Source organism: Canis lupus, chromosome 35 (genome assembly GCF_003254725.2).
Source record: "Canis lupus dingo isolate Sandy chromosome 35, ASM325472v2, whole genome shotgun sequence".
NCBI lineage: Eukaryota > Metazoa > Chordata > Mammalia > Carnivora > Canidae > Canis > Canis lupus.
The window spans coordinates 13,623,655-13,637,360 of record NC_064277.1 but is presented as its reverse complement, the minus strand read 5'-3'; the positions used below and the strand labels follow the sequence as shown (position 1 = coordinate 13,637,360).

General features: G+C 41.4%; 1 protein-coding gene across 1 annotated transcript; it reads left to right on the top strand.

The window, feature by feature from the left end:
- The first annotated feature begins 12,144 nt into the window (after positions 1-12,144).
- Positions 12,145-12,568, top strand: LOC112659835 (60S ribosomal protein L31-like). Its single transcript, XM_035710462.2, has one exon. The coding sequence runs from the start codon at positions 12,166-12,168 to the stop codon at positions 12,541-12,543; it is 378 nt and encodes a 125-aa protein (XP_035566355.2). The 5' UTR covers positions 12,145-12,165; the 3' UTR covers positions 12,544-12,568.
- The last annotated feature ends 1,138 nt before the right edge of the window (positions 12,569-13,706 follow it).

Here is a 13,706-nt window from a genome sequence, read left to right as displayed (position 1 = left end):
ATAGGTCTAAAATCTATGCTGCTCTAGGAAACAGAGGAGAACGCATCCCACATCGCATGATGCTTTTGCAGGATAAGTCTTAGCGTAGTGTGACCATAGACCCAGACTGAATGCTATGCACATTTGGTCCACAGATTTGGGCTGGTCCATGAACTATCTGTCACTATCTGCAATAAGTATAGAAAGCGGGAACAGGAAACTTAGAAACTTTTGTTTGAAATTTGACGTTACCATAGCATCCAAGTCTGTGATCTTGTATTTTATAAAAGCAGCAGTCCATGGCATAGTGGAAATAAAAAGTGCTGACCCTTCACCACAAATAGTGTGAGAAGCCCCAACTGAGTTCCCAGCCAATCAAATGTAGAGATGGTTCAATCCATCTATAGAACAGGCTGTGAGCTTGAGGACTGTCGACATCACATAACTTTCTGGAAAAACTGTAAACCTGGGGTAACAATTCCTGATGGGTAGGAGTCATAAGCCCTTGCGTATGTTTCTGTAGAAAAAAAATTCTGTTTATGGAATAATGGACATTACCCCAAAGTTATGTAGGATAACGCGGTTTTGAAATCAATTTGTCTTCTGTCTTTGCAGCACACAAATGGAGCTGCTCTGCAAGGAAAACCTCATTCACTGGTTAAAAAAAAAAAAAGGCAGCTGTACCAGAGGAGGGAGTAATAGGGGGAGCCTGTACCAAGTCAGAATATACCTCATTGACACTAAAGCTGATTGATGAGCAAGGAGCCTTCTGAGTCCAGAGGAGAACAAAAGGAAAAATAGACAAATGGTACCAGGACACATGAGAAACCGTAGGTGTGACACAGATTTGTATTCTCTTGCAAGGGGGAGATTAGGGTCTTTAAAGACCGACAATTGTTGACAGTTCAGTTGACATAAATTTTACTAATGTTCATGGAAATGTACTAGAACAATTTACCAAAGCCACTTGCAGCTGTTGAGTTAGAGTGAGACAGGAAGCCATTGTAGGAAGAAGAACCCACGAGGTTTTGTACTCTTGAATGTGAACAAATGCATATTTTAAAACTGCTGTATACACAGAGTGTCCCCCAGTGTGCCAATTTTTATTTTTCTTTCAAGTTATTCTTTCAAAGCATAAAAAACTACAGCAGATTTTGTGATTCCAGAAAGCCTTCTCAAACTCTCTGCTTTCTCCGTTTTAAGACTGTGCTCCTTGGGCTCACAGGCTTTTATTTCTAACAATGTCATATATTTTTTTAGGAAATTATGTTCTTTCATCCTTCCTCATGATGCTAGAATTAGACATTCTCATCTGGGGTGAGTCATAAGAGTCACAAAATATTCTGGAATGCCAAGGCTTTGCTTTCAGCTCTGGAGTGACAATGCCAAGGGCATGTAGAGTTTCTACAGATAATGGGTCGAATATAAAGAGCATGAAAAGTCAGCCTTGAAGGGCGTGAGATGCAGCTCGTGACATCTCTACGCTGCTGCAGCCAGTGTTTGCAAAGCAAGCCAGAGAGTTGGTGGTGGGAGGGAAATACCTTCATAGATGAAATATCTCCTGTTGTAAAGGAGGTAACTGGATGGCTTTCCATCCAGAAACTTCTTCAAGTAGCTGAGCAACACAGATTGTTCCTGAAGGCTGCTTGTGGCAATGGGGATAGTTGCAAATAATGGTTGGGGCACTCAGAAGCATTCAGAAAAGACAAGGTAGGGCTTTTTAACAAGCATGAAAGCTGGAAGAGAAGGAACCCAGCATTGATAGAACTCTTGAAGGATAAAGATAAATTGTATTTTATATAAAAGGTGACTTGTGAAATCTTGGGCTGGCATCTTGCATGAAATGACTCTGGATGAACGAGAGAAAGGACAAGGAGAGGAAAGCCCCTGGTGACTAAAGTCTCTCTCTACCTAGGGATCCAGCAGCAGAATGGCTCTGATGCCATAGAATACAGTGTTTTCACCAGGGTTTGTCCACTCCAGGTTGTCCAAGCTCAGTGTTTTACTTAGTATTTTCAGCTGACCCTCTTGCTGTGTATTAGCACCATTGCCCAAGATGACCATGGAAAATAGAGGCCATGGAGGTTCATGGAATAACAATTCTTAGAACGGTCTTGTGTAGACAATGCTGAAGCTTCTGTGCTGGCTGAGGGGAGTGTGACTTGTGTTTCCCCAGGCCACACTCCACTCCCCCCACTGCAAGCCTGTAGTTTCACAGTGACAATGATTTTTGAATCCAGAGCCCCATATAGACCAGCCCCTGGGATCCATTGACCCTAAGCCCCCTCGTTGGACCCTAACCAGCTCATCTACTCATGGCAAAAACAAAAATCAATAACAATAAAAAGATCTCTGAAGTTTTCTACCAACTTTTGTCATTACTTCTGAGACACTTCTGCTCCTCCCTTAGGGAGCTCCTCCCTGCTCCAGACCCTTCCTTGCTGAAGCCTCTTTGATCTTGCTCTCCATGTCCCTTTTCCCAGATGGATCCTTTGAATCTCTTCATTATTCTTTGGGTCAAGGTATGTGGTTACTCCTTCAGAAGTTCCAGAGTCACTTTTCATGAAAAGTCATTCCTAGCGGCTTCTCCATATAATCCATAACCATTTATTGAACACCTACAGTATATCAGAGCTTTTGGCAGAGGCCAAGCTCTGGTTTCTACCCATGCCTTATTTTTTTAAATTTATGAATATGCCAAAGCTTTAATGCCACAGCCTAAGCTAAAGCTCAAGACCCCATGGCTCCAATGGAAACATAAAAACCATAGAAGGGAGGCTAATGGTTGTCTAAGTCTGCAAGGGCTGCCATAACAAAATACCACAGACTAAGTGGTTTAAACAACAAAAACGTAAGTTCTCACAGGTCTAGAGGCTACAAGTCCAGGACCAAGGTGTCAGCAGGGTTGGTTTCTCCTGGGACCTCTCTCCTTGACCTGTAGATGGCCACCTTCTCTCTGTATCCTCACATGACCTTTTCTCTATGCACAAGCATGCCCAGTGTCACTTCGCTTCTTATAAGGACATCAGTCCTATTGGATCATGGTACCACCCTTATGACCTCAATTAACCTTAATTATCTTCTCAAAGACCTTATCTCCCAACACAGCCACGTTGGATGCTAAGGCTTCAGCATATGGACTTGTGGTGGGCAGGGGAAGGGAGCACACAATTCAGTCTGTAACATAAGTAAGTTTTTTTCTGCAAATAGTAGGTACTCAGCTCTTACATTGTGTTGTCCAGAGGAAGAGTGTCTCTGGTGTCTATTCTGGAGCTCAACTGGGACCCAATTTCAACAGTAAACACAGAAATTATGTCCAGTTATGTGCATCAATTCAAAGACAACTACTCTCAAGCTCAAAAATTGGTTTAAGATTATGTGGGTCTATTCTGCCCAAGTTAATTACTATGTAAGAAGTACCAACAGCATGCATTAAACCAGGCTATATTATTGCAGGGCACACAAGGCTTTTACATGCTTATTATCATTGGCAATGACATTGACATCACTTCCCTCTTTTGTTTATCCAGAGCACAGTGAATGAACAGGCACTTAGCGTTGCCTAGGCCTTAAGTCAAAAGTCTTCAAGGCCACCAAAATGCATCAGAAACTAAAATGCCAGGACACATGTGAGGCTCAGTGGTTAAACATCCATCTGCCTTTGGCTCAGGTCATGATCCCAGGATTCTGGGATCAAGTGCCACATCAGGCTCCCTGCAGGGAGCCTGGTTCTCCCTCTGCTTATGTCTCTGCCTCTCTTTCTCTGTGTCTCTCATGAATAAATAAATAAAATCTTTAAAAAAAAAAAGAAACTAGAATGCCTCCACCTTGTTTTATGAATCCCAGGGCAAGGTAAGCCACTTCTGCCTATGCTGAGAATTGTAAAAATCCAGATGTTCCAGAAAATATAAGTAAACAATAAATAAATGTTGTCACCCTTGAAATCAGCTCTTACCTGCCAACTGCATAATTACAGCCAAGATTCACACTTCAGGGAACCCCAGAAAAGGAGTTTCTGCTTCTTGTTACTCCTCAGTGTTTGGTTTGGTTTGATTTGGCTTCCACTTTTCTTGACTTATCACGGCTTCCAGCAGCTCTCCATCCTCTTCTCTCAAAGATTTTCCATCTTCCTTTTCACAAACTTAATGTCTCTCTGCTTTCCACCCCCAATCCTCTCCAGTCTTTGCTTTGAGTTCCTGCCTCCTGCAAGAAAATCCCTTTCGTCTCCTTCATGTCTCCCTCTACCCTCCCCACTGAGGCCCTCAGAGGCAGGTTCCTTCCAGAAAACCTGAGTTGATGTCTTAAACATACCTTTAGGAAGTGCCTTCTTTGCACATGAAGGTGCTTCTGGCAAGAACCAAGCATTGTCCATCATCTAGACCTGGAAGTTTCCATGAAAGCCTGCCCCTGAAATTGGAGAGGAGTACTGGGCATTCTCTTTGCAGAATTCTTTCATCTCAGAGAATTCCATTCTACAAGCACACAATGTTAGGTTGAAGCAGATCAAGCCTCAGCAGATGCCTTTAATAACTGTGTCTTCCCTCACAAGGGCTGTATGTTTGCAACTGATCAGACTTTTGAAAATAGAGATGTGCTTTGGTCTCCCTGATGCTCAGTTTCACAGTTTTAAACCATGAGCTCCCTTGTTGTTGAAGTTGGGTATCTATGGACCTGGTACCAGGACACTTTCTATCCATAGAGACAGAATGACTGGGGTTCCACTACGGGAATATATTACCTCTGCCTTCCCTGTGAGCCAGCAGCCTGACTCATCCTCAAACCCCAGCACTTGTGCAGAATGGAAGATGTGAACATGTGGAATGAGACTCAGGACTAGATAAACAAGTGTTAAATGACTAGAGAAGCTGAAGTTTCTCCAATAATGATTGTTAAGCTACTCTGATAAGGAAGTCTCAGACCAATTCTGGCCATTAAATAAATGCAGTAAAAAAAATAATAATAAATAATAAAAAAATAATAATAAAAAAATAAATGCAGTAACCCTAGAGTCAGAAGCCTCAAGAATGGATTGATTTAGTCCTCATAGAAGAAGCTTAGCCAATTGAAGGGGATCCTTGGTGACCTTGTCATCAGCAGAGTGGGGAGATATTTTTAAGTAAGTAACAATGATTTGTACAATTTGTATAGCAAGCAAACACAGTCAACTAGCAGAGGCATTGTACTTAGGTGTGAGGCAGATAAACTGCTGCCTCTAAGTAGAAGTTTCCAGAAATTACTCAAGACCAAAAGTGACCTGGTGAATAAATATGACAATTGTCTCAATACCTACAGCAGCTTTCAGGCAAAGGCCCAGAAGGATGTCCTGATGACTGAGCTGTTTGGGGGAGTTGCAGGGCATACACACATTTGTCTTCCTGTGGCTTGAGTATGATATAAACACAAATCTTTTTGCTAGAGAGAAAGGGGTTTGGGAGGTGGTCCTCTAAATGCTGGTTGACCCGAAAGGAGAAGTTCCTAAATGTGATGCCCAAAGTAACAGGAGGAAAAATAACTCTAAGAAGATAGAAGTGAAAAGAATGTCAAGAAGCTTGTGAGTGAAAAACACATCATATGAGGGTAGAAATGCACCCAGCCCTTAGCACGGTGTCTGGCACAAAATACTTACTCCGTGCATGTGACTGAAAAAGCAAAAATCTAAATGAGTACATGGAAAAGGTTTAATCCATTATATGTATCAGGAGTAGGTTCCTTCCACAGAAGGTGTATCTGGAGCTTCAAAAGGAAGCAGCATAAACATATCATAATGCACAGGCAAATAAACCTGGAAGGAAGAGACTCATCGTGGTAGCTGGAATCTCCCCAACTGGGGGGTGGGGGCAGCTGTGGGTACACATAGCACAGCCAATGGGAAGTAAAGGAAACATGACGGGCACCTTTTCAGCATTCCCCAGACATCCTGAGAGCTACCCAGCGTATCTGATTCATATGTAAACAGATAACATCCACAGGAGAGGCAAGCTTGAGTTTGGGGTAGAGGCAGTGTTTTCAGCATTCCTTCCACTGAAATCCATGACTGGGAGTAAAGGAGCCTTTAAGAAGTAAACAGTTGAAGTTACTGTCTAGAGAATACTCAAGAGTTCTCCATTTGAGGGTGAACATAGTTTTCACTCAGGACGGTACAATATTTACTTTGTAGGCCGACAGTGCAGTCCTGCTTGCTGCCCATCAAACACCAGTTTTGTGACCCTGCAGTCACAGTGACAACCAACAAATGCCACAACACAATTCCAGCTGCCTACCTGGGGAGTAATATCCAGTTGATTAGTAATGGATTCTCCTCAGGAACTCAGCTTAGTCTTCTGGATCATAGTCTGTTGGACTAAAATGATAGGCTTTTGGAAAAGGTAGGGTTTATCCTGTTAAATATCGGACTCATCTAGTTAGCAAGAGGTGATAATGTGTTCAAGATAACTTTGAATGATACTCAAGTGCAGAAAAGAGAAAAACTCAGACAAGCACTATGTCATTGCCCAGCCAAGTTTGCTCCCTTCAAATGTTCACTCCATCACAGAACACCTACCGAGTGCTCAGAGTTCATAGACTGAGGTCCTATCCGTTTCACTTGCTTATGCCCTACTTCCATTCCAGGCTTGGCTGCCTCATTTCCATCCTTTGATGGAAGATGCTTTTCATCTTCCTCTCTGGCTGGTTCTCCTACTTCCATTCACTGAATAGCCAACAGCCAGCTCTCAGCCATGGCTTGGTTTTCTGGCTACTGCTTTCGTACTCTTCCTTCATCATGGCAACCCAGGCAGATCATCAGGGAATGACCACTGTGACCAATATAACCCTAGAAACCCCCAAATTTGGACAGAGTCCTTCAAGGCAGTCCTCTCCCAATCTTGGTTTAGTTTTGGTGGCACAGCTAAAACAGGACACAGAATGAACAAAGAGTAGTAAAATGGGCTCCCAAGTATTCTCAGGAAAGAATAGAGAAGAAGAACATTTAAAACAATGCTTATAGCTTCACAGTTCATATGCCAGAAACCAGAGTAAGAGTCATACGATAAAATTCTAAGAATACGAAATAAATGTGATCTCATGGGTTCAACTGAATCGGTGGCTCATGGAACTAAAAAGTCTAGGGGTAGATCTGGTTTTATTTTTATTTTTTTTAAAGATTGTTTTTTTTCATTTTTTTTAAGATTTATTTTTATTTATTTATGATAGACAGAGAGAGAGAGAGAGAGGCAGAGACACAGGCCGAGGGAGAAGCAGGCTCCATGCTGGGAGCCTGACGCGGGACTCAATCCCGGGACTCCAGGATCGCACCCTGGGCCAAAGGCAGGCACTAAACCACTGAGCCACCCAGGGATCCCCTAGATCTGTTTTTAAACGAGGTGAATCTAGGTCCCTGGGTGGCTCAGTCAGTTGAGAGTCTGACTCTCGGTTTTGGTTCAGGTCATGATCTTAGGGTCGTGAGATTGAGCCCCACATGGGACTCTGTAGTGGGCATGGAGCCTGCTTAAGATTCTCTTTCTCACTCTTAACTACAGGAAACAAACAGGGTTTCTGGATGGACAGTGGGTGGGGGGATAGGGTGACTGGGTGATGGGCATTGAGGAGGCACAGGATGTAATGAGCACTGGATGTTACATGCAACTGATGAATCACTGAACTCTACCTCTGAAACTAATAATACACTATATGTTAATTGAATTCAAGTAAAATGATTTTTTAAAAAAAAAATCTTCCCTCTCCTTCTGTCCCCTCCCTCTCCCTTTCTAAAATAAACAAACAAGGTGGATCAAGGAGTTCAGTCAGTAAAATAGGTGTAAACTGTCTTGGTCTGGCTTTCTTCTGTGTTGTCTTCATTCTTTAAAAAATTTCTACCCTGGAAGGTGATTGAGATAGCCACAGAAAGAACTGTTTGCCTTCTATGACCTTCAAACACAGTGTAAATAATTCCTGTTATTCAACGATTTCAGAAAAAGTCCTGGTCCCTCATTCTTCCTGTTTAATATGTTACATATGCCTGAACTATTCACAAAGCTCAAGAGTTTGAAGCACTGTTGTTGGCTCCTAGATAGCCAGAGGTGGGAAGGATGGCTCCCCAAAGGAGAGCCAGAATGCTGCTATCAAAACAAGAGACTAGGAAGTCCGAGTTACCAAAAACAACAGGTGTCTGGGACATTGGTCAGGAACTCTTGACTTGGGTTTGGTAGTACAATTTTATTTTTTACTTGTGTTTTTGTATGTATATGTGCCCATAAGCTTTCTAGAACGTAAATTCCACAATCTACAAAGGCAGCAATTTTTTAGTACACTACTGCATTGCCATGTTCTAGAACAGTGCCTAGCACATAGTGGCTTCCCCCTAAATAGCTAATGAATATATGAATATGGAAATCCATGTATATGAAGGGAGAGATCAGAGGAGAGTGTGCAGGTAGAGACTCTATGCTATGCTGCAGACTGCCCTGCTGGATAGAGGACACCACTAATGCTTTCCTAAAATCTGCCCATTACTAGTGATGGATTTAAACTCTCCAGATAGGTGCTAAAGACAGTACACTAGCTGCACGGTTTCTTTGATTTATTTTGCTAATAATTTCATTTTCAGAAGGTAGAGAAAGTTGTGTCCCTGAGAAATGCCTCTGACCAAATAGTAAGAACCATTTAAGATCGAGCGTGAAAGAGATAAAAACTTTGAAAGACAGTGGTCATATCATCAAAGTTTTAAGGGTATTGGTAGACATTCACTTCAGGTATCACTTCTAAAAATGCAGATATGATGATTCAAAATTTCACAGTGACACATAAACAAGATTTATCTGGAAAACTATGAATAAAAAGAGCAGTGAATGGAGAATACATATGCCAGATATAAAAACCTATTCCAAGACAGTAACAAAGAAAAAGTATGAGACTACCTCAAAACAGACAGACACATCAATGGAACAAAATAGAAAATGTAGAAATAAATAAAAATGCATCCATAGGTGACATTTCCAGTGAGTGAGGAGAAAGTGGATTACTTAATCAATCGTGTTGAAGTCACACAGAAGCCATCTTGAAGAAGTAAAGTTGGATCAATACCTCACACCTTATACTAGATAAATTCCAGATGTAGAAAATCGAAACCCCAAAGTGGTAGGAAAAAGTTTAAGGGAATTATTTAGTGACTTTAGAATAAGAAAGACTTTTCCAACTGTGACATAAGATTCAGGGCCCATAAAAAAAAAAAAAGATAATACATTCCACTATGGAAAAAAATAAAATAAAACTTCTCCATGCAATAAATGTTATGAGCAAAGTCAGAAAGACAAACAGCAAATCAGGAAAACTTTTACTTCTTCCACCATAGACAAAATCTCAGTTTCCCTGATAGATAAGTTCAAATTAATTTTTTAAAAGACTATCAGGTCATTCAAAAGTGGGCAAAGGATATAAGCAGTTCACAGAAAAGTAAATACAAAAAGGCTCTTCAGGACTCCTGGGTGGCTCAGTGGTTGAGCATCTGCCTTCAGCTCAGGGCATGAGCTCAAGGTCTGGGAAGTAGCCAGAAATCTGCTTCTCACCTCTCCCTCTCCTGCTCCCCCTGCTTGTGCACTCTAAATAAATAAATAAATAAATAAATAAATAAATAAATAAATAAAATAAAATCTTTAAAACTGCCCTGAGATACTATTTTTTGGTCAGTCAGATTGGCAAAGATCCAAAAGTCCAATAATGTCCAGAGTTGGTAAGGCCTGAAGTATATAGGGAACTCATTTATCACTGGAGGGGAATAAATTGGAAGGCTACAAAGGTCAGTATGGCAATATCTATTAGAATTACAAATGTGCCTCTCCTTTGACCCAGCAATTCCATTCCAAGACCTTTATCCTACAGTTATACCCACATATATGCAAAGTGATGTATATACAAGATTATTTGTCACAACGTTGTAGGAGCAAAAGATTGGAGACTTCCTAAATGTCTATTAAAAAGGGACCCAGACAAGGCAATATTATTCAACTGTAAAAAAGAATGAAAGATCTCCAAAGTGTACTGATGGTTGAAAAAAATTAAAGTGTGAAACGATGTGTAAAGAAGAGGAGAGGAAATACATATTTACATTCTATTCAAGTGCATAAAAATCTCTGGATGGACCTTCAAAAAAAATCAGGTCACTAAGGCCAATTTATATTCAAGGAGAGAGGAATCAGATTCTATCTTTTGATGGGAGGAAAGACCTATCTAAAAACCACACTTAGTTTTTATACTGTTAGAATTCTGAACCACATCATTCAAACATTCAACCAAATATAATTCAAATATTAAATTAATCATTTTTTAAAATAGCCTCCACCCCCAGCTTGGAGCCCAATGTGGGGCTTGAACTCACAACCCAAAATCAAGACCTAAGCTGAGATCAAGAGTCGGATGCTTAACTGAGCTACCCAGAGGCCCTAAAATCAGTCATTTCCTGAAAGTGAATACTTATGGGTTCACTGGTTGCAGTGGTTTGTTTTCATTAAAAGAAAATTCCGGGGTCCCTGGGTGGCGCAGCGGTTTGGCACCTGCCTTCGGCCCGGGGTGCGATCCTGGGGGCCCGGGATCGAGTCCCACGTCTGGCTCCCGGGGCGTGGAGCCTGCTTCTCCCTCTGCCTGTGTCTCTGCCTCTCTCTCTCTCTCTCTCTCTCTGTGATGACTATCATAAAATAAATAAAAATTTAAAAAAAATAGAAAAAAAATAAAAGAAAATTCCAATTTTCTTCAGAATTTTTTGCAATTTAGGCTTGATTTCAGCCTAAATTGGTTACTTGTGGGGATCCTAGCTAAACCAAGCAGACAGAGAAAGATGTTCTACATATGGTAGTTAATGATGGGGTAGTTGTTATGCTCTTCTTTATACTCCTTTGTAATTTTTAATATTTCCTCAATGAGCAAAAATTACTTTTATAACTAGGAAAAATGTTATTTAAAATTCATATGATTTTTTAAAAATTCACATGTTACTTAAAATTCATATATTGCATACTGGCCTTGTCTTCCAATGAAGGTCAATTACTAGAAAAATATTACTTTTGCTGATGTAGTGCTAAGTGGAAGGATGCTACTTGGAAAATCTAAATAAGAATCATCGTTGTCTCTATTTAAGAAAGGAAGGAAGGAGGGAAGGAAGGAAGGAAGGAAGGAAGGAAGGAAGGAAGGAAGGAAGGAAGGAAGGAAAGGAGGAAGCTATGATGGACGGATAGAAATAGAAGAGCCAGCAAAGGCTGAAGTGAGCATGGCTGCAGAGGTTGCAGAGTAAAGTCACTGGGAGCAGAAAAGAGCCAAGAAGAGATCACCAAAAAAAGGATGCTGGGGACCTAATGTAGTAGATATTAGATACGCTTAGCATGCCATATATTTTTAAATGGAATGTTATGATGTTTGGCTTATATGTGCATTTCTTCTCAATTTCTTTATGAAAGCATCAGTAATTTTGCATGTCTGTATATCTATATATCAGACCCCCAAAAGAAATTTAGCAGAAGAGGAGCCTAGAAGAGACCTTCAGCTAGGGAAGGTCACGCCCAACAGAGTCACTGGAAGTGTAAGCAAGCCAGCCGGCCGGAGTATGAAGTGACACACAGGGAGGGGCAGGAGATATGCTAACAATAGGCGGGAGACATCGTGGGGACCACTGTGCCCTGTAGGACATGTGGACTTGACCTCATAGCTTATGTGGAACCGCCAAAGAGCTTCAAGTGGGCATTTCTTACATTTGTCACTAAGACTGACTGTGTGGCTGCAGCTGGAGGACAGATCACAGTGGTCAAGATTGGAGACAGGGAGACAGATCAGACTTTTATTTTACAACAAACCTCATCCAGGTGGTGGATGAAGAAGGCAGAGTAGAGTCATGGTGCAAGGGTGAAAGAAACACACCGGTGTGGGAACTTTTCAGAGGATAGAATCAGCAAGCTGTAACGATGGGTTCAATTGAGGTCAGATGAGGGAAGGGTGTTAGGGATGCTTCTTAGAATGGATACTGTTGACAAATGAGAAAAAAAGACAAAGCATATTTAAAGAAGAGCAATTGTGTATGCCTTCCTTCTGTTTTCACTTTCTGTTTCCTTATTGTGAAACAGTATGAGTTTGGTTCTGAGGTTACATTTGCACTATTTATGAGGCACACAGGTAGAAATGTTTAAGAAGTGGTTGGGTCTTCCTTTCCAGCTAGGGCCCGGCAGAATGGCTCCCGCAAAGAAGGGTGGAGAGAAGAAGAAGGGCCGTTCTGCCATCAACCAGGTAGTGACCAGAGAATACACCATCAACATTCACAAACGTATCCATGGAGTGGGTTTCAAGAAGTGTGCCCCTCGGGCACTCAAAGAGATCCAGAAATTTGCCATGAAGGAGATGGGAATTTCAGATGTGCGCATTGACACCAGGCTCAACAAAGCTGTCTGGGCCAATGGAATAAGGAATGTTCCAAAGCATATCCACATGCAGTTGTCCAGAAAACGTAAGGAGGATGAAGATTCACCAAGTAAGCTCTACATGCTGGTTACCTACGTACCGGTCACCACTTTCAAAAATCTACGTACTGTTAATGTGGATGAGAACTAATCGCTGATTGTCAAATAAAGGTATAAAACTGAAGAAAAAAAAAAAGTGGTTGGGTACCTGGCCTACAGTTTGGAAAAGAAGCATAGAAATCATTAGGATATAGGCAAATAAGTGCTAGAGAAGAGATGGGTTTGCCCCTGGAATATCAGCTCAGTAAGAAGGATGCAGACTCAGGCATGATGCCCTTGGAAAGTGATGTTTGGAGATGCAGATGTGACTCTAGGGTGTATGGCTGGCGTGACTGATTGCCTGATGACCCCACTATTTAAGTCAGGCACCTTCAGTTGCAAAAACAGAGACTCCCTCAATATATCTCAAGAAAAGTGGGGTTTATTGGAAAAGTCAGTTGACCAGAACCTTAGAAGATGAGGCAGGTCCAGGGGTCTCTGTCTCTCTCCAACCTCATTTCTCTCTGTGCATCTTCTTCATTGTCTCAGTACCAACCAAATTTATGAGTTCTTTTTTAAGACTAACTACCCCAAGATTTAGAAGGTGTATAAATGTCTTGAAACCATAAGCCAGATGACATATATGTATTCATTTGTACATTTCTCTGGGAGGAAAGAGTCCACACCTTTATGACCTTCTCAGAGTGATCCCAGACACACAAGAAGCCTTCAGACCTCTTCCTCATCTGTCTCTCTCCCTAGGCAGAGGTAAGCTTTGGCCTACCTCAGCCCCAACTCAACGTGATGATATCCTTTCACTTTCCAGACCTATTACAAATTTTATAATTCTTTTCACTTTTGTCATTTCAGATTGGTCTAGCTTTTTTGCATTAGGCCAAAGATGATAGGAAGGCTGCTCCTGAGTCAGGATGAGCCAGCAAGGGGAGCAGTGACAGATGTAAAGCCAGACTCCATAAGTAGGTTAGGTAAGGGAGTTACCCTTAAAAAAAAGACAGTAGAGCCAGGATGGCAGCCACTAAGAAGAAATAGCTTCTGTATCAGGCACATTGGCTAGAATGATCAACCTCTGGCTGATTGAAATGAGCTGATATTAAGCTGGAAAGAAATCACTGATGGAATTCTACAGAAATTGTTCCTCGCCATATCTTTTCAACACTTTCTGCCAGTAAGAGCATATCAAACATGAGTATCAAATCTGCATTTATCAGAAAGCTTGGAACAACATATAGCATATTTGAATACAGACCTCAAAAA

Bases quoted from the DNA above. Each gene is read 5' to 3' on its own strand.
- LOC112659835 (XM_035710462.2), top strand. From the start codon at position 12,166: ATGGCTCCCGCAAAGAAGGGTGGAGAGAAGAAGAAGGGCCGTTCTGCC.